This window comes from Dermacentor silvarum, chromosome 6, assembly GCF_013339745.2.
Source record: "Dermacentor silvarum isolate Dsil-2018 chromosome 6, BIME_Dsil_1.4, whole genome shotgun sequence".
NCBI lineage: Eukaryota > Metazoa > Arthropoda > Arachnida > Ixodida > Ixodidae > Dermacentor > Dermacentor silvarum.
In genome coordinates, this window is record NC_051159.1 from 155,697,795 (window position 1) to 155,719,334 (window position 21,540).

A 21,540-nucleotide genomic window follows, 5' to 3' on the forward strand; every position below is an offset into this window, starting at 1 on the left:
AGCTTTTCTTATGACTCGAAGTGATGTCTTACCGATGCACTTCACTTTTCCTTCCTTGTCATCGCAAACTTCGCCGTTACGGGCGCATTCCTCTTCCTTTTCTTTCGTACATGTTGTAGGCTCCTCATGGGGCTTAGCTTCACGATAAAGAAAATAGTATTGCGATGTGAATTAATTCGCATGTATTGCTAAATGCAAAGTTTTTTAAATAACAGAGCATACTGCAGTTTACTAGCATCATTCCCACCAGAAAAAGAGAAAAATAGCTTTTCTTATGACTCGAAGTGATGTCTTACCGATGCACTTCACTTTTCCTTCCTTGTCATCGCAAACTTCGCCGTTACGGGCGCATTCCTCTTCTTTTTCTTTCGTACATGTTGTAGGCTCCTCATGGGGCTTAGCTTCACGATAAAGAAAAATAGTATTGCGATGTGAATTAATTCGCATGTATTGCTTAATGCAAAGTTTTTTAAATAACAGAGCATACTGCAGTTTACTAGCATCATTCCCACCAGAAAAAGAGAAAAATAGCTTTTCTTATGACTCGAAGTGATGTCTTACCGATGCACTTCACTTTTCCTTCCTTGTCATCGCAAACTTCGCCGTTACGGGCGCATTCCTCTTCCTTTTCTTTCGTACATGTTGTAGGCTCCTCAGGGGGCTTAGCTTCACGGTAAAGAAAAATAGTATTGCGATCTGAATTAATTCGCATGTATTGCTTAATGGAAAGTTTTTTAAATAACAGAGCATACTTAAATGTGGTCGACCCTGTACAAAATAACCCGAAGATACGTATATACTTTGCCTCGCGTTGACGACGCCTTAGATTCATTGCAAGGCGCGGAATACTTTTCCAGTCTTGACTTACGCTCGGGTTACTGGCAAATTTCTATGTACGAGGGCGATAAGGAAAAAAAAACTGTCTTTGCAACACCTTAGGGACTTTACGAAGGTAACGTCATGCCTTTAGGCCTCTGCAATCCACCAGCAACCTTCGAAAGAATGATGGACACTGTTCTGCGGGGCTTTAAGTGGCAGTCTTGCTTGTGCTTCCTTGACGACATAGTCATCTTTCTATTCCTCTCTTTCCCGTCCCCCAGAGTAGGGTCGCCAACCAGATGCATTTCTGGTTAACATCCCTGCCTTCTCTTTCTCTCCTCCGCCTCCTCCCTAGTCATATTTTCTTCAACCTTTCAACAACACTTGCAGCGCCTAGACGAAGTTCTGACGTGTCTCTCTGCTGCTGGCCTTCAGCTAGATACCAAAAAGTCCCACTTTTCAAGCAGGACTATTAAATTACTGAGATACCTCGTAAGCAAATACGGCATTCGGCCTGACCCCGAAAAGATTACCGCCGTCCTCCGCTTTCCGAGGCCCCAACGCTCTAAAGAACTCCACAGCTTTCTTGGCTTCGCTTCTTACTTCCGGCGCTTCGTACGTGACTTAGCCACCATCGCGGCTCCGCTTCACCGACTCCTTCCTTCGGGAACTCCATATGGTCAGGCAAGTACCAAACGGCTTTTGACACTTTAAAGCGTGTCCTCACGTCTGAGCCAGTGCTTCGTCATTTCGATGACACCGCACCCACTCTACTCCATAATGCAGCCAGAGGCCATGGAATCGGCGCTGTTCTTTTGCAACGACAACGTTTTGAGGAACGCGTGGTCGCATACGCAAGTCGAACGCTAACATCGGTCGAGAAAAATAATTAAATCACTGAGCAGGAGTGTCTCGCCGTTGTTTGGGCCATACAAACATTCCGAACTTATTATGTACACTGCCGCCACTTTACGGTCGTGACCGACCACCACGCCTTGTGCTGGTTGTCGACGTTAAAGAATTTGTCTGGACGTCTAGGTCGCTGGATACTTCGTCTGCAAGAATATGACTTGGACGTCACATACAAATCTGGCAAGAAACACAACGATGCAGATGCTCTCATCCGCTGTCCGTTACCACCGCAGTCCGACGTTCCCGGCCTGCCTCCATCCGTCACCGAGCCTGTGAACGCGTCCTCTGCAGTTATTTCACTCGCCCGCTCTCAACGATCTTCATTCTTTCCACCCTGAGACGTTTGCGTCCCACCAACACAACGACGCTTACTGCCACTCAATTATGGAACGCGAAGCTTCACGGCTCATCTCGTCCTCCTAATGTGCGAGCCCGTCGCCAGTTACAGAACTTCAAGAGTGAAAACTTAATCCTATACCGGTATGTCCTCCACCTCGAAGGACAGCGTTGGGTTCCTGTCGCTCCTCGATCACTCAGGGCATGGCTATTGGAGACATTTCACGATTATCCCATGGCTGGTCATCTCGGCTTTCACAAAAGCTATGAACGCATCCGCAGTCGTTTTTTTTTGGCTTGGACTTGCCACGTGCGTAGCGAAATACGTCGCTTCTTGCTCGCTCTGCCAGCGCCGCAAGAGACCCACTTCGCCTCTGGCTGGACTGCTGCAACCTCTTCCCTGTCCTGACGCTCCATTCGCAGTCATCGGGATTGACCTCTACGGAGCACTGCATTATCCGCTAGCGGCAAGAGATGGATCGTCACTGCAGTTGACCAGGTACGCCGAAACAGCTACCTTCAGGATCCATGGAGCACATTGTGACTTTCTTCTTGGAAGCCATCTTTCTACGACATGGAGCGCCATGTGTCCCTTTGAGTGACCGTGGCAACGCGTTTCTTTCAAAGCTTCTCGAGGACGTGCTCCGCAAACGTAACACCATCCATAAGACGACTACCAGCTACCACCCTCAGACAAATGGCCTCATAGAGCGCTTTCATCGAACTCTCTCTGACATGATATCTATGTACATCAACGCTGACCACACTAACGGGGATACCATCCTGTCATTCGTGACTTTTGCCTACAATACCGCTGTACAGCGCACTACTGGCTACTCACCGTTCTTTTTAGTTTACGGGTGACAACCGACCTCTCTCCTCGACGTATTTTTTTTTTTTTGATGTCCCCGTGAACTCGTCGGTGTCAGTGAGTGAGCAGTTAATATCTCGCCTTGCCGCGTGTCACCATCGCGCCCGCCTCAACACCGAAGCTAGTCAACACGATCGGAAGGCTCGCTACGAAACATTTCACGGCGTCGTTCTGTTCAGCCCCGGAGATGAAGTGTTATTGTGGTCACCAACTCGAGTTGCTGGACTGTGTGAAAAGTTTCAGTCACGTTTTATAGGGCCCTACACTGTTGTCGAGCAAACTTCGCCAGTGAATTACCGCGTCACTCCCGCTGTCACGCCTTCCGATGGCCGCTACCATGGCACAGAAATCGTCCACGTTTCGCGACTAAAACCATTCCAACGGCGTACCGCACCGCTATAAACAGCGGCCAGGTTGGCCGCTTCCGCGCGAGGGGGAAATTAGTGTGATCACTTGCTTGCTTGCTTGCTTGCCTTCGAGAGTGGCTCGTACCCACTATGGCGGATTCGCCAAGAATCGGGTGATTGAAGGAAAACAAGTATCGGAGTCTAATAAGGATCACTTTTGAAAAATTTTGAATGACTAAAGAAATTTATTCACATAAACTTTAGGAATTTAACAAGGAAATCGTCCTGATTCAATTATATACCCCACAACAACTGCACCAACATCGCTATGACATTGTCCGAGAGAAGAGGCACGAAAAGATAGAATATTGGGTATCGTAATATTCAATCCAGTACTGTGAAATTTTTCTTCTAAAGCGTGTTTTCTTAATGAGGAAAAACGGTGGCATGATAGCAAGAAGTGTTCTATTGTTTCGTCTTCACCACGGTGGCGCACAGGAAGGGATAAATGCAATAAAATGGGCTTTCTACAGTGAACAATGAACCTGAGGATATAAACTTATTTAAAAATTAAATGCAACATAAAATTAAAAAAAACGAGCTTGATGGCATATGACACCAAGCTCGCTTAGATTAACATCCCCGTTTCCAAGAGAATGCTTATGTTATCAACGTCTGCACCACGGGTGCAGCACGGAGCTAGGTAGAAAATGGCTCGTGGTGCTTATTCCACCGTTTTTAAAATATATGTATATTAGGGTATATTGTTAGTTGAGACGATATTAATATTGCTGAACTTTGTTGACTCAACATGGCAAACGCGGTTTGGCGTTGACCTTCAAGCCCGACTGTTGGCATGAGTAGGTGCACTCCGCAGGGTAAATAAACTTTCGACGTGGAATTGCCTGTGGTGCCTTAGTGTTCAATGTGTATGAATCCCTGTACCTACGTGAAATCTTTCAAAGTGTCTTCAGAGCACGCCAACTAAATGTTGACTTGAAGTTCCCCACCGCGCAGGCCGTTCTGAATGCAGGGACAACTGAGTTAAAGTGCCTACTCTTGGTTCTCGCGTCCTCAACTGCAGGCATTTAGAAGTCCTCAACGCCTGCATTTCGAAGAAACCTTATCAGATTGGGCGAGAAACAAAGTTGCTGCGCTGCGTAACGCGCTTGCAGTACAGGAAAGTGTACTAAATAGAAGGACGGTGTACGCGAGAACAGGAGGGCGCATTTGACTGCGATGCGAGCTATGCATACACATATGTACGTATTAAAAAAAAAAAACTTTCTGCTATTAGTAATATTACTGTAGGCAAAGAACTAACAGTTCATTGCACTCAATTGAAGCGATTGGTTTAACCACTGGCACTCCCTTTTCAGTTCTTATATTTTTTTAAATTTTATCCAGCTACATCTATTCTTATTCGCCATTGCTAGAAGTAGTTTCATTGATAGCGTTTAAATTAAATAAACAGCTAGAATATAGTTTTTTGAAGTGTCAGAACCAAGGCCTTGTTATGAGGCACACCGTAGTGGGAGACTCTGAAATAAGTTTGACCATGTGGGGTTCTTTAAGGTGCACCTAATGAACGGTACATGGGCGTTCCTGCATTTCGTCCCCACTGAAATGCCGCCGACGCGGCTGGGCTTTAATCCCGCGAATGCGAACTTAGCAGCACAACGCGACAGCCGCCAAGCCAGGGCTGGTGATTTTGGTAATGTTTATTTTGTCCCTGTCTTTTATTCTTGGGAGTTCGTCCGAGCTAGCCGTTCTTTCTTTGTTCTTCCAGGCGATGTACTAACTCCCACTAGTGTTCTGCAAAGTTAGGGCATACTGTGAAAACGGCCGCTACGGGAGGAGTCCCGCTTGCTGCTTCGTAGCAACTTTTAAGCTTTTTTTCATGTAAAGTTGATTTCCACCTTTGCGTGTCCCGACGAAGGGAGTATCGCCATCAAAACACATTTCATTTATTGGGTGGATTAGTCACGCTGTCCTGACAACGATGCAGAGCCGATTGAGCATGACGTGAGGATGCGTCCACTAGGATTCTTTGTTCTTGCAGCCAAATGAACAGCGCGTTCCTCGCGTCCCTGGAGACCTTGTAACCCTCCCGCGCGCGCCGTGTGTGCGCCGTCGATACCAGGACAGCACGACGGCGAAAACGATGGCGTATTGTTAGTGTTCGTATAAGTTTGATTGCCACAAAGTAAATAAATAAATGTGGGTAGGGAGGGAGGGAGCGCGGTGGTTCCGTGAATGCATTCCACATAGTTTTGATATACTGCACCAGAGACATCAAAGGTATTGTCAGTGGCCAACACACACCAAGACAAAATCGTGCTTGTAGTGACACACAAAAAAAAAAAAAAAAACAGTCCGCAATCTAGTAAAGCGAACGCATGAATATAGAAATTAAAATACAAAAAAGAAATGAGCAGACCTCGATGATTTCTCCGAAGCTGAACTCATTTACACCGACACCAGCACAGCCTGACAGCGGGCACTGCTGCCCACTCAAGAACTTGGCAATGAGCGGAAGGTCGTGTTCGTCCGGTAGAGTATTGTCTGCTGTGACCTTCCGAATACATGTGCGGACGATGCCGCAAAATCCGACAAAGATTACCAGGCGCTGTGCTCAGCAGCAGCCCAGTGGTTAGCGCCTCCACCTTCCAATGCGCACTGCCGCTAAGGCACGCGTTCGATCCCAATGAGAAGCGGTGGAAACACTTTGTATTCGCCATATGATCAGAGCGCATCTCAGGATGAGAATTTGGTCTGACAGCGACGACACAAAAATCGCGATGATGGCTTGACGGTCGGAAGGACAAATCAACCGCACATTCGAGCTTTTATATGCTGCCACAGTAAAAGTACGTTTAGCTAAGAATTATATAGAACACATCTCGACCGTATTTATAACGTCATCACGCAGCACGGAATGAATATGCGGTGGTCAGCGATGCCACGTTGGAAAGACTGCTGAAACGCTTTCTATATGGTTGCCGCTTGTTCATACCGGTAAGCTTTCTTAAACAGAAACAAATGCTATAGGCGTCATTAGTCACCGAGTAGGGAGTGAGGCGTTAAAGGTTTTGTACCGAATGATTACAACCCTCGGCCTGAAGTCCATATTTTGACTAAGACTACATTTACCATCTTGTGGTTTGTAAAGAATTTTGGCTGCACTTTTGCGTGGGGTGTGACGCAGAGAGGAAGCTGTGCCACAGGAGGAAACGTTACATCTGATTGGAAGGAAGGATAAATAGACATGTTTGTATATCGTCCTATGCTGTTGGTGATAAGGAGCAACGGTCATTCGTGTCAATTAAGTTGCCTTTGCGTATCTTCTAGTGACGCGCTGAGGCATGTTAGTATCTTTCAAGAGGTATCAAGAAGTCAGGTTTGTGATGTTCTAGAGATTTATGATGCTTTACTGACTAAACCACCGTAGTAGCACTGAACAAAAACTTCATACGGTTATTTCTGGCAGTTTCCGCATACTTCTAGAGTGTGAGATGAGTTTTTCATAGATAATATTCTTGAACTACTTGCCCTACTGTCGTATAATAATAGGAGATCTTAGAGTCTCCTTCAAGATATCTTGTCAGTTAGAAAAAAAAATGGAACCAGTTTTTTTCATATAAGAGCATGGATTTGTATTACAAGTGATAAATGAAATCTAAAAGTAATATCAGGAGGAGTACTTAATGAAAGCAGTACAGTATATTATACGAGCTATGTTTAAAAAAAATATAGGCGGAGAAGTAGGAGCTAGGTCTCCGGCCTCCTACTTCGCGTATTGTTCAAATTACGCGAATGCCACCATGACATCAGAGAGCCTGTTTAATGCTGAAAGGTTAAACATCTTCACAGATTTTTTAAAGCATTATTATTGTGATTACGCATAGCCCTGCGGCTTTCTGGCGTGGTTGCTGCAATGAGCATGCCACGCTTCGTTCAATGCCAGTCCCCCGTATTTCTTCTGAAATATTTTAAACCAGGTTCTCTGTAGTCTATGCCAAGACTAGATGTAAATCATTATTCATGCATACGCTCAAATTTGTGTGACTCTTTCCAAGCACGTGAAAGATACGCGACTGTACAGAGGAACGTACCTTCGTTGGTTGGTGAGGGTATTATGGTGGTGTTGGTGGCTCTGTTCTCCGCAGAAGTAGAATGTTCCGCACATGAGTTTTCCGCTACAGCAAGTAGTACCAAGGCACAAAGGAGCAGACGCCTGAAACGTGGCCCCATTGCCGGAACTTCGGAAGAGCGACTGCGGGCTGTTGTGCGAACGTGCAGTCGATGCCCACGGGATATCAGCGAGGGTCCCTTATCGGGCCGGTGTGTTACGCATCTGCGGCTGCCAGCATGAGAGAAGTTCTTCGTAGCGCTGATTAGGCTCAACCTTCGCACCTGCGTCACATTCGGGAACTTCTGGCATAAAATTCAGTTTTTTCCCTCCTCTCTGGGGCAGTTGAAGAAGCCGTCGGAGTCAACGTGTTGCCCGAGAGTTGTCCTCTTTTTTGAAACTGTTCGAGATACAAGATTGCGCTAATAATGAGCATGTATAATGTAGTTTTTGCGATATTCAGGTACCTTGTATTTCATTCTTTTGGATTTCACCGTTTTGGTACCAAGCGTGCGCTGCTAGGCAGCCGAATGGGAAATGATAGTACGGGCGTAGACTACTTTATATGAATATGCTGACTGTTTGTTACTTTGTCAGTACGAAACTGCTCCTCTTCTTTGTTCTTGTGCAGCAGATTCGATGCCTTAGCCGCAGCTGCTGCCGTTGAGTGAAGATTTACTTCTTCTTTCTGGGGTTTTACGTGCCATTACCAGTTATGATTAGGAGGCACGCCGTAGTGGAGGGCTCCGGATTAATTTTGACCACCTGGGGTCTTTAACGTGCACTACAACGCATGCACACGGGAATTTTTGCATTTCGCCTTCATCGAAATGCGGCCGCCGCGGCCGGGATTCGCTCCCGTCATCTCGTGCTCAGTAGCGCGACGCCTTAGCTAACTGAGCCACCGCGGCGGGTAGAGCGGATATTTAGATTCGCAGTGTAGGGGCCCCGTAATAACAAGCTAATAAAATTAAGAAAAAGAGTCTGAGGCATAAACCATATATTCCGGCATTTTTTCATGTAAGCTTTACCAAACTTCTGTCTGTGCGAAGCAAATGAGACACATGTTTGAGAAGATGTGGGACTCCGCTTGGAAGTTTCTTCAAGCAAAGCCTACTCCGCTACCTATTCGTCGAACTACACCGCTGTAAACCGTGTGCTAACAAAGGTGAGCTCATTTTAAAGACAGCGCAGTTGTTGACGCATTGATCACAACTAAATCACAAACGCGAGCGATGAAGTTTGTCTGAACAGGTGGGCTGCCTCTAAAATGATAATCGCCAACCAACTAGCCCACCCATAACGCCTGAACAGAGATGAAGATGCCATACTTTCCAAATTCAACAGTAAAATAAGTTTACAGGTTGTCTATGCGCATAAGAAACGTACCAACCTAACGTGAATTGCCCGGGTCGTATATTTAAATATGGTTAAACTATGAGCACACACGGAGGCTGCAGGACACAAAACTTTAGTTGGAAATATGCTATACTTTGTTAGAATATGTGAGAAAATGCACAGCGACAATGACCACAACGACATTACATTTCATCCTATATTACAACACGTTTCCTCTTCTAGGGTAGAGTTACATTAATTTCTGTTATCATAACGCAATTTACCTATTTTGGGACATCAATATCACTATTTGCAGGCTGAAGAAACGGGGGCTGTATCGTTTGTTTTACGAATTGAAGTTCCACTGTTATACGGCACTGGTTGTTTATTTCGTGGCGCCCATTGAAACAGTACATTTTCTTTTCGTATTTTGAGGCGGAAGGACTTTCTAAAAGTCAGTTTGGAGTGGCTAGGCTTGCAGCATTTGCAGGAAAAATTGAAGGGTTTTAAAAAGTCAGTAATAGGGACATTATATTTTTGTGGTCATAACTTCTATCTAGACAAGGGTTTCAAGCTAGGCTAGTTGGTTTACAAAAGAACTTGCTGTAAGGCTAGTTGGTAGCACAGTTCAGATAATTAAAAGAGCGCATAAAGGCACACTCGCAAGCATGCACACGCTGCAGACACACTAGATTCGTTCCCCACACACAGCGCTCACTTTCAACTGTTTTCAATCAGTTTTCAAACTGTTTTCAAACAGTTTTCAAACAGTTTTCAATAGATGGAAGTGAGCGCTGTGTGTAGGAGACGGATCTAGTGTGTTTGCGGCGTGTGCATGGTTGCGAGTGTGCCTATTTGCGCTCTTTTAATGATCTTCCTTGGTTTATTTTCATTATGGCAAAACAGCACTAACGACGGAATGGCTTAAACAAAGAACACAATGCGCGGTGTTACCTGTTTCACGCTTCCCGTCATCTGCGATGTTTCACCAGTAAAATAGAGGCGCTGACGTGGCACAGAGTGGTGTGCTATTCACAAAAATAGACAAGTTGACGGTGCTTAAAGTCTAGAATCCTGTGGGATGTCTGCGCTTAGTTTTAGTGTCTCTGTTTTATTTTGGCCATTTTTTACCGTGTTTAAACCACTTGGCATCTTCCAATGGTGTGCGAAAAAAAAAGAAAGAACGGTTTAGTTTAATACGAAAGGTCTTCAAAGCTAACTGATTTACTTACGTGGGTAGCTGTGTTCACAGCTGTAATGTAGTGGAAGAAAGAGTAAAATTTCGCAACTGGCACAACTCTCAGGAACCCAATTCAGGTTATGCGTGTTTGTAACAGTACCGCATTTCCACCAGGCTGACAGGCGATGCTTTTAGCTGCGGCTGCGTAAGTGGTCGAGATGAAGGAGTGCTAGTGCAAAGGGCGCGGCCTCCATAAAGAGCCCTCGAACTGAACGTCGCGATAACGGACGCGGGGCGACGCCTCTCGCCGGTATCCGACCGCCCGATCACGGCCTACGAGACATTTTGAGCAGCGGCGACGCCGATAACCACGCTATCTTATACCGCCAGTCTCGCCCCAGGGTAGCGAACAGAACTTTAGCACAGTTGAGGAACGAGCAACAATATCCACCATATCTGGTTTATGCTTCACCCTATACCTGATCTTGTTAACTCAAGTAGTAATGTTTTGAGTTCGTCAGGATCAAGAAAACAAGCTGCGTTAGCGAGAGATACCGACACAGCGGCGCTTGTGCAATCGCGACTTCTCGGTATTTCTTGGAAGCGAGCCAGCTTTTCGGTGTGTGATAACGGGGCACGCACGAGGAAACACTATGGCAGACAATGGGTTGACGCCACGAGGCATTTAAATGGTTGCCACATCGAGAATGGCAGTCATAGCGACGGGATTCCGCTAATGGCCACGGCCGCAAAATAGCTTTTATTACAGTAACTGGACGTCCAGAGAGCTCGTCCGCGTCGCAGAATGTGGCTGAAGTACCAGGTTAATGATAGTGACTGACCTGACAAGGCCGAATGGCACCGAGCGTTAAACGGGCGTTGCTGCAAAGTCACTGAAGCCCAAGAATCCTTGGCAAGGAGAATCATGCAGTAAATACGGGGAACTTGACTCAGTCTTTCCAGGTTTCTGTGTCTGTTGACGGTGAGCTACTGAGAGGTGTTCACACCCGACTTGCGAATACTCGTGCAGCTGGTAGCTCATTGAAATTCAGTTTGTGTTTGATTTTTTGTCTTCGTGCGTTTTGTCGTCCCTTTGTGTGTTGGTTGCACAGGTGCGAATTCCTCTGTTGCCTCAATAACTTAGTTTGCTAGTGAGCGGTGTTATTTCCCTCTTTGGTCGTTCATGTACAAAGTTACGCAGGTGAAACTAGTTGATATGTACCATGAAGCTGAGGTTCGAACTGTAAGCTTAACAGTAGTGCCTTTGTAGAACAACGGATGCGTGGATGAAGTTGTGGAGCATTGCCCTGAAGCTCAAAGAACATGCTGTTGGGGGAATGGTCGCTTGTCTTAAGCAAGTTGAGTATTTATTCTTCACCTATATGACAGGCGGCTTTTCAACAGCAATTTTCTTTCTAAACAGTCCTTGCATGAAGGGCAGGCGTTTTATTGAGAACACGTTTGACCGTGGTAAACTAGTCAAATTGATATGAAGCGCCTGCAACTGCCGCATTACTTCATTGAATGATGCTTAGTCAGCTCAGAGTCCTTTTGTCTGAATCATAAGCAATTGCGTAACGTCGTTCTTAACGTTCGTAAAGTTCCGTGAAAGCTATTCTTCCCCTAGGAGTCCTTGGTTAGGAAAATGATTAATTACAGGCTTAAACATGAAACCTTAAAAATGAAAAGATTAAAAAAACAACCACTTCATGGCACCTCTACTATAGCTGCAAAGCGTACTGTAGCACTCCGAATACATTGTTAAAAAGAGCGAAAAGGAACTACTTCGAGATCAAAATTATCGGTTATGCTTCTCATACAAATTAAAGGCCCTAATCAAGTCTTTTAAAGGCTCAAATATAGAAAACATCACTTTGAAAGTTTGAATTACCTCTGCCGCTGTGGACACTGCGAATGCGTTCAGAGGCTTGCCTGCTCCGTCTGCTACCTTATGCAGGTAGACTTTCTTATTTCTACAAGTTGTTTTATTTCCCCACAACACCCGAAGAAGTACGTAATATCCTATACACAAAGTCTGTATAGAACGCAGGTCTCGACAGCAATAATACAAATTACATAATATTGATTGCTGATCTTGCGAAGACACTTGCCTATATACGTGCCTTAATTTTTGAGACAGGTGTTCTTTCTCCGCGAGTTCAAAAAGTAGCAATGCCATCCTGAAGTTTATAAAAAGGGAAATATGTTTTAATTACAGAATAATTGCTATTTAATTTTTTTTATCACGAGCAGGGAGTGCATAGACCGCGACTCTTATGTCAGTAGCTTTTCTTCAAGAATTGTGATGAAGATTGCAGTCGCTAACGTATAGCCAAACATACTCGTACCCTACTAATCTCTTTGATTTTATTAGAAAGAGTGAAGGTATGAACACATTGATTGCACAAACATGGACGAATATTGGGGCTGTAACATTTAAGGAATTTTCTCTAAAAGGGAGGGAACGTGTACGTTTGCTTGAACAACATGAGTGTACATAAATTCGCTGGACATTTATAGTTGGGACCAGCAGCCACTTTCCAACGTCAATGGGAAGCACCTCTTTTGAGAATTAGTACTGGAAACCCTACTAGTGATTGACTGTTCGATTCTGTACCACCTCAAGTAGCTTACACTAGTCAGCAAACAGCAGGTCCCATGCTGTGGAACATCACTTGCTTTGTCGATTGTCTTTAATTAGGATTCAGCTACTGAGTTAAATAGTACTGATATTTTAGAAATATTCAGTCATGAGCGGTATACCCCGTATGAAGGAAACAATGCTGAATTTTAGGCCACACTTGTAAATGTGGCCGTTATCAACGGTTCCAAAGCTTATTTTGCGTTGACCTCCGGCCTGACATCCTCAAGTGGTGTCTAAAGATAGCGAACAACTAGTTCACAGAAGTGCATCAGGCATCACCGATAACAGTAGACAATTCTATCAGCTAGCAGATTTGCCACACATGCAACCAAAAAGCGTCTCCAGTGTGATAAGTAACTGAGGTTTTTGTGCTCCGTACAAGATAACAGGCACGTTACCTCTTCTGTGCTCTGGCGTAAACGCCGTGTTTATCTGTTATGACGGGCGGCACCGAGAGACAAAAAAAGAATTTTAGAGATTGTTAATAAGTGAAGGCGCCCTTGAATCCATAGTTGCTGTCGACATTCTGCAACAGTCTGGGGTTATTATTGCGATAGCAATTATATGGACACTCCAGGCGCACACTTACCGTCGCCGTGATGTTCCGTATAAAGGCCAAGGGCGATAACACCGTTGCTGCGCGCCGTATGCTGAATGTTGGAGTGAAAGCGTGCGAGGGTTAGCCGACGATGGCTGCGCAAGGGAGAAAAGCTGGGAGGTAGCGCGCCGTGTTACGTCGCCCGCAAGGTACCGGGGGAGGGGGGAGGGGCGGCGTTCCATTCCAGCGACTGCTGCGTATGGCGCAGCCACGCGGGCCCTTTTTGAACTTCATTACGCTACCTCGGGCAGCCGTCGGCGACTCAACAGTTTTCACCTTGAGAGCTAGAGGTCAAACCGCAAGAGAGCATTAAGGTGCGTCATTAAGTCCATCGGCACGCGGGCGAGCGTCATCAGACGCTGGGCGCGTCAGAGCGCATTGGCCGCGCTTCCGGTTACGCTGGTGGAGCCAGTACGTCGAACCATCGGTCGAACTATAGCCGCTGTTGTTCTCGCCAACGTGACATAACGTGTGCGCGCGTTCACGCTACGTCGGACTATATTTAGGCCTTTACGGAGCCCTGAAAAGATACATTGCCGCCGTTTCCCGAGTAGAGTTGGGCGACACCACACCTCGGCCATAGCTCAACAACGGGCCTAGCCAGGGCAGTGAAGCTTTCGCTATCAACCAGGGTTAACCGAAGCTAAACCACAGCCATTTTTTTAAAGTGATCTGCGACGGGGACAAGGTGCGCCGAGTGCTGATAACTTCGCGTGCGCTGTGTTTTCGCCGCTTAGTTCGTGTTCAAGCGAGAGGCAGCACGAAGGTCAATTCACTTGCTGCTGCTGCCACACTTCGTCACTCCAGCATTTTGACCGCGAGATTTCGTGCTCATCGAGTGAGATGTGTTCATGCTTGCCTGTGTGCGCGTGACAGCATGCTTGTTAATTTAGTAAGTAAGCGAATGTTTACAAGTTTATGCAGCAGGTAAAGCTACTACCCTTACTTCATATAGCTGTCTGCTAATTTGCCATCGCAAGCGATGCTTTGCCTTTTGGGCAAAACTGTGGCTTTTTCGCATTGCACTGAAAGGTGAGTGTACATTCACTTCTGCGACCTGGCGTGTTGTAACGCGGCCGTGGTGGCCGTAAGTGGAAGTTTAAATAAATAAATAAATAAATAAATAAATAAATAAATAAATAAATAAATAAATAAATAAATAAATAAATAAATAAATAAATAAATTGTGGCGTTTAACGACTCGAAAGGCACACAGCCAATGGCACAACGGAAGAGACGCCGTAGAGGACTCCGGCTTAATTTCGACCACCTGGGGCTCTGTACCGTGCACTCGAAGCACGGTACACAAGCGCTCTCGCAATCGGACCCGCGACCTCATGATTAGTATAGAACAACCCCATAGACAATGAGCCACCGTTGCGCCGCGTGGAAATCATGAGCTACCTTGCATATACAGCAGCAAATTGATTTGATTCTTTCACAATGATTATGATTAAAGGAGTCCCATATTCCAGTGCACGGGCTGGCGTTATTCAACCACCTGGGGCTATTCAACGTGGCCTGAAATTTTATTCCGAACTCGCATCTACACTCTGGCTTGTTGGTAGGCGGTGCCGGTGGCCAGGCGGGAAAATCGCGACCTGCCATATATTCAGCAGCAAAATGTCATTGGTGCTGAACCAGTGCTGTGAGTGTGAATATTAAGAATGATGATTTTACTATATATGAGATATATAAAACACAGACTCAAAAAGGGACGCTGGGAAGAAACATGCTTGAAAGTGCCGACGTGAGGAGCGCATTATTGGCTTGCTTATAGTATAGTATAAAGTGCCGATGTGGGCTAGGTGGTTATGTATGCTTCAAGAAAGTCCGTGTGTCGCAGACTTTGCGCTGTCTGTTCCCTAAATCAATCGGCTCCATTAATGTGATCTTGTTATTTAAATATGTGACCCGCCATTTCCTGGTCGCGAAAGTATACGGCGCTGAATGTCGTTGTAGCTTTTACGATGTTGCTTGATGCGCGTATGATCAAAGTACATATAGCCTAGATTTGGCACAAGTTGAAGCGTGTTGTTCCGGATACGTGTGATCGACCTACGGTCATTGCTCTCTCCAATTGACTTGATTGATTACTTGTGTTTTACGTCTCAAAGCACCACGACAGCTATGAGTGATACAGCTACGAGCCAACACAACAGCTATGAGCCAATTTAATTCGCCTTGGGCCCTTTGACATGCACGGAAATCTAATGGTAGATTCGACTGGTCGCTTTCGAGCCCCCTAAAGCGCTTTCGCGGTGCGTTTTCATTCGGCTGGTCGGAATTGAGCGTATGGAACACATTCGCCTAGTTCGTTCAGAGCGCCGCGCTTCAGCTCAGATAGTCCGGAGGCTCTCCTACCTTCAACCTGGCAGCGCGGATAAGATCACATGTAAACTCGGTCATGTGGCTACTGCGATTGCTGTAGGAGCAGCAAGCACATTCGTCTAGGCTGGGCTTTCTATGGGTCCGATTTAGAGAGGGCTACACATCGCTAAAAAAACAAGTTAAAGCGCGGTAGGAACCAGTAAAATGTACCTTAAGTTAACTGGTTTTCGCCTATTCTGCTGCAGTGAGGCCACGACCGGAAATCGAACCCGTGACCTGATGCTCAGCAGCACTCAGCAGTGGAACCCCATAGACATTGAGCCAGCGCGGTGCAATGCGCATTGGCTTTATCATCTTTGCTTTGTGGGCGTGGAGGGCGGCAGGCAGGTCGGGAGAAGTAAAGTAAGGGGTGGCCACTCATGTGCGTGAGAAACGCGCGTTGGCTATGCACGCTTCACCTTGATAGCCGATGACGTGCGTGCTGATAGGGCTTGTCTCTGGCGTATCTAAAATCAAGGAGTGCGCAAGCTTCGTTTATGACCCATGCATTCCATGCTCTCGTTGCTCTTGTTTGCACCAGTTGATAGGAAAATCGCACTTTTCTTTGGTCGTTTCCCGTAAGTTTCCGGGGTTCTGTTATCGCTCAGGGTTCGTTTTGCCGGGAAGTTGTGAGAACATGCGCCGAATACAAGAAAGCACCAGTGACAAAGCGTTGGAGCACAGATATTTTTTTTTGGGGGGGGGCGTAATTCAATACGAGGGACAGCATTATAGAGAGGGATGTTACCCAGCAAAACAACAAATAAGCTGGAAATCTGAGTTTGTGCAGCGCGAAGAGAAAGGTCATATAGGAATACAAGTGGCATACGCGGACGCTGACACTCAATTGCTTTTACCGGCCGCCATGGTGACGTAGGTCGCAGGTTCGATTTCCTGCCGCGGCGGTTACCTTTCAATGAATGCGAAATGGGATAGTGCTCGTGTACGGTACAGTGGGTGTAGCGCTTGGCGATTGAAATGCTATACACAGAGTGAATGGCCGCTGGTGACTTTCGCACAAACGGTGAGTGCTGGGTGGTCGCTGAGTGGCCGAATGCAATCACAATGCATGAAAATGGCTTTTGCTTTCAAGTAATACAAAAATGCATCAGCTTCGTGTCCCCAACGCCCACCGGTGGCGCAATAAGTTGAGGAAGCCACGCGCTTCGAGTATCGTGTTCCAACTGCAGAGCACTCGTTAAAGAACCCCATGGGGGTCAAAATTAATCAGGAGTCCCTACTAAACGGAGTCCTCACTTTGGAGTCAAATTTTGGGGTTTTACGTGCCAAAAGCACGGTCTCATAATGAGATCGTTGTTCTGGCACGTGAAACCCCAGAATTTAGTCTGCACCAACATTGTACCAACACCAAGGCATCTATTGTGTAGTTATACAACCACAACGTGCACACTGACAGGGACACTGTCATTTTGAAAAAAAAAAAAAAATTCTGCGCTGAATTCTGGTGGCTTTAACTAGTTATGACCTGCTGTTTCCTTATATAGTTCATCAAGGCGCGGTATCACTAAAATCTTCCTGTCTCAAAATTTGGAGAGCGCTCAAGCTTCACCTTTAGGAGTGGAACGCGATAACATTGAATGATCCCAGACTGCTTCTCACGCTTTCCGGCAACCGCAGCTTATGTAACCGTAATGTTTACCGGGAAACGCTGGCAGTGAACGCTATGCACGAAGGCGAGCTTTCTGGTAGAAACGCGGCGTCTTGCATTGGACGATACCGAAGATTGTGCACAGCCACGTAAAAAAAAAAAAAATTGCGTCATTTTCAGCTTTCTGTTATCGTTTCGCACGTTTACTATTTCAGACTGAGACTATTTAACATAAAAGGCATGCGTTGTCGGTGTTTTGTTTCATGACATTTGTTTGTGGGCTGTCATTCTCAAAATTCCGAGGAATAACTTTGTCAAGAATCTAACCTCTAACCCAACTTTGGTTTACATCAACCTTGTCCAAAGTACAATATCGCAGCTGCTGTACCAGGAACTAATCACCCAGTCTGAATATCGCTTCATGAGGCCCAATAACAAAGAAGCCGGCCGCTTTTACCTTTTTCCTGAACTACTTAAGGCTCCCGTAGCAGAAATATTTACAGCAGAAATCCCAGGCAGGCCTATAGTGCCAAATAACAACACACCTACCGACTCACTATCTAAATTCTTAAATCACCATCTGTCAGACATCCCAACCACCCTACCATCCTTTGTTCAAGATACGCACCACTTCCTTCGAATTTTCGACTCGATTAACGCTAACCAAATCCTCTCCGATCGCGCTATTCTAGTAGCTTTAGATGTTTCAGCACTATACACTAACATACCTATGAGTGAAGAAATTGAAGCCGTGTCGAAGTCACTCACAGCCAATCCTCAAGCGCAAGCGCCTGAAGTTTACTGTCACTTCTCCAGTTAGTTCTCATGCTCAACTATTTCGAATTCGATTCTATTCACTACCTACAAATTTTCGGCACAAGCATGGGAACGTTATTCGCTGTCACGAAGGCCAACATTTTCATGGGACAACTTAAAGCAAACCTGATAAAATCATACCCTTTAATACCCCACACCTACCTGCGGGTCATTGACGACATATTCATAGAATGGGAACATGGCACAAACGTGTTAACCGACCTAATTAGCCAATTCAACCGCTTTCACTCCAGTATTAAGTTCACCGCTCACCACTCTCCTAGTCAGATCAACTTTCTCGACACGACGGTTTACACAGAAAATGGAAAACTGAAAAGAACACTTTACCGTAAGCCTACGGACAGCCAGCAGTATTCACCAGTAATCACCCGCGACACTGCAAGCGAGGAATTTTTGTCGGACGAACGAAACGAATAAGAAGAATCTGTAGCGAAGACAACGATTATATCCACCACCTAAATGACCTTAAGGTAACGCTAGCGAAACGAAACCATCCACAAATTCCTCTCGACCAGGCTTTTGACGTCGCGTCAAGATTCTCTTAGAGAGGCAGTTGGCATTAGCTAAAAAACAACCTGCACCAGAATCTAATAGACCACCAGCCTTTATAACAAAATATTCTAATGCCCTCCCAAACATAAAAAAAAACATCCTACGAAAATACCACCCAATATTATCAAGTAACGAGCGTCTGAGAAAAGCGTTCCCAAATGTACCAAGTGTTATCTATCGCCGCAACAGAAACTTTAAACACATGTTATTGTATGCAAAAGTCAGCCAACATCATTGCCCCGTAATAAACGCCTGTTCTCGCCCCAGGTGCAATACCTGCAGGCACCTTCAAAGTGACCTTAAAATTAAAAGCACCGCAAATAGCTACACACAGGAAGTGAAAACTCGCTTTACTTGCACTAGCTCCGATGTAATTTATATGCTTGAGTGTTCCTTCTGTAAGAAGCAATATGCGTAACGGGACAATCAATGAACATCAGGCTAAACGGACATCGCGCGGACACAGCTAAAAAGCTTCCCAAAGCCGTCGCCGAGCATACCAACCAGGTCATAGCTTTGATCAACTTAAACTTTACATACTACAGTCAAAGTTCCATTCTGCGCGAGACAGAAAATATAGAGAATTGTACCTCATCCATAAGTTCAAGACATTGCAACCAATAGGCATAAACGTTGCAAAGGGAGCTTTAGTGTCTATTCGATATGCTAAACTTCAAAGCATAGGCCACAGCACTTAGTTATTTTGCATTGAGTTGTTTTTTTTTGTCGTCATTCGATTGTCAATAATATTCCTACCTCCCTATGCTTTCACTCATTCCTTTCGTTCTTTAATGTATATATTTGCCCCCCCCCCTCCTGTCTTTTTTTTTTTTGTTCCACGAGCACCAGTTTTCTGCCGGTACTTTTATTACCTCTCTCAGACACGATGGTTCACTGACCTCCAGCGGAGCAGATACCGCCCCCTCCCCTTCCCCGTCGTCCAGGTCCCTTCCATGGAAAGAGGAACCTACAATGACACGTCAACCGGCTAACACACGGCGCTTCCTCAAATTCCTCCACCGACTATTAGTAGCGCATTAACTTTCTTTTCAATTCTACACCCTCGCCGCTAACACATTTTCTCTCGTTACCTCACCCACCCGCCTTACCTTCTCTCTCCTTTAGAAGAACCCTACCTATATATACGCTGCCGAGGAGAGCATATGTCGCATTCAAGAAGAGAAGTCCACTTGTCGAGCATAGTTCCGACTACTCCATTTTACCTGTGAATGGGCTTGGCACTCTGGTTATTGAAAATGTGGGACACATGCCAGCACTGTAGAATCTGACCCTTGAAGCGCTGCGAGTGCTAAAATAATTCGAAAAGAGAAACAAAACATGCAAGTGGGCCAGCAAATATTTTTGTACGTGTACAAGATTATCCCTGGCAGTGTTAGCCAGCGCCGCTCACCATCTCGGGGGAGGATGCGGAACACCCTTTAAACTGCCGGCGTCACGTAGCGCGTGAGCGTTGGAGCAGGCAACGGCAAATGAGCGTAGGAGCCAGCCAGCTGCCCATTGCCTCGTCAACTCTCAATTCTCTTTATTGTGTTGTTTCTGTATTTCAATTAAACAAGACAATTAATTTCTTTATGCTGTCTCTTGCTTCATTATACCGGGTGTTCAAAATTAAGTTTTACGGAATTTTTAAAAATCGCCTTTGGCAGGTATAGCATAATTCTTATCATTGAGCTGGGTTGCACACATGGTGCAATTTACGAATTGTAGCCGGTGAGCTTGCAAGACGCAGCCACTTGAAATGAATTTCCAGGATGACACCAGTTTCGAGATATTATTTCCCAAAGTGTGAGACGAAAGACATGGGCGTTCCAGTTACTTTTGTGCTTCAATGTATAAACCAGCATTTTGGTGAAAAAGTAAGTGGAACAACAGTGCATTTTTACGGCGAGTTTGATGGCGCATATCTCCAAACTGGTGTCATTCTGGAAATTCATTCCAAGTGGATACGCCTGACAAGCTCACCGGCTACAATTCGTTAATTGCAATGTGTGTCGTAAAGCAATTAACTAAGAAGTTAAGTAGTGAATTTTTGTTAATTATTTTAATATGCGTTTCCATTTCTCGTGCTACTAATAACGTTCGCCTGTATGCTACCTGCCACAGGTGATTTCTAAAAATTCCGTAAAACTTAAAAATGAACACCTTGTATGTTTGTAACATTCTCGACTGAGCGGGTACATAGTGTCTGCTGTCGTCGTCTTTGTGCAGTGTCTGCATTCAGCGTACAAACTGGCTAATGGACCTTGTCTTTCTTCTCCAGCACCACTGGAAAACGTCGCACACGAGTTGCCAACCGTAGTTTCTTGCAATCGTCTATTCCTGGCCGACAAAACACGTGAATGGCAGCCATAGAGACGTCTGCAAGATTAATTTTGGTTGAATTGGTTAATTACAACAGTCGCAAAAATCCAACGATCCCAAGACTTAGTTGACTATATATGAAGCTGCGTGTGCTCTTTCTTCCAAAATAAGGTATCATCGCATCTACCCTCTCTTAGGAAAGCAAGGTTTGATGATTCAGTCTGTTTGGATCTCTTGATTAACGAAATAAAATCTGTAGTTGAAACCAATCATGTTATTCAAACGGGAATACTTATTCAAACGTGAAAGAAAGGCCAAAGGCTTCGAACTTTTCCTCTTTTTTTTTTATACAGCAGCAGTAGTATGTTGTCACAGCGGGTACGCTGTCCTGTCGAGAAGAAACGTATTTGGAATGCCCACGACGTTGTTTTCCTTCGCGCGTGATTTGCCTGCTGTGGCCTCCCGTATACACGCACAAATGCCACCGCTCTCAGTTTCTGCATGGCGCGCAGAACCCTGCGTAGTAGCTCGTGGTAGCGCCAGGCCCCAGATACCGGGGCCACTTTCGCGTCCCAGCCGGCTATGGCGCGACCGTCGTAAATTGTGTTTCACCACTCACCACTAGAAACGCGCAGCTTTTGGTAAGAATACTTTGAAAAGAATACGCTTCTGC

At 45.6% G+C, this 21,540-nt stretch overlaps 1 protein-coding gene across 28 annotated transcripts in view; it reads right to left on the reverse strand.

The window, feature by feature from the left end:
• LOC119456284 (neurogenic locus notch homolog protein 1-like) overlaps window positions 1–21,540 on the reverse strand; it is a 183,577-nt gene that overhangs the window by 128,719 nt on the left and 33,318 nt on the right. For 9 of the 28 annotated variants that reach the window (XM_049669672.1, XM_049669671.1, XM_049669670.1 and 6 more), the window contains exon 1: window positions 7,401–7,576. The exons of 1 other annotated variant lie outside the window; for it this stretch is intronic. In XM_049669672.1, coding sequence (XP_049525629.1) covers window positions 7,401–7,539 — 139 coding nt within the window. In that variant the 5' untranslated portion in view covers window positions 7,540–7,576. Of the gene's footprint in view, window positions 1–7,400; window positions 7,579–21,540 lie in introns of those variants that run through there. 18 more of the 28 variants (XM_049669679.1, XM_049669686.1, XM_049669677.1 and 15 more) reach the window with 5 other exon arrangements.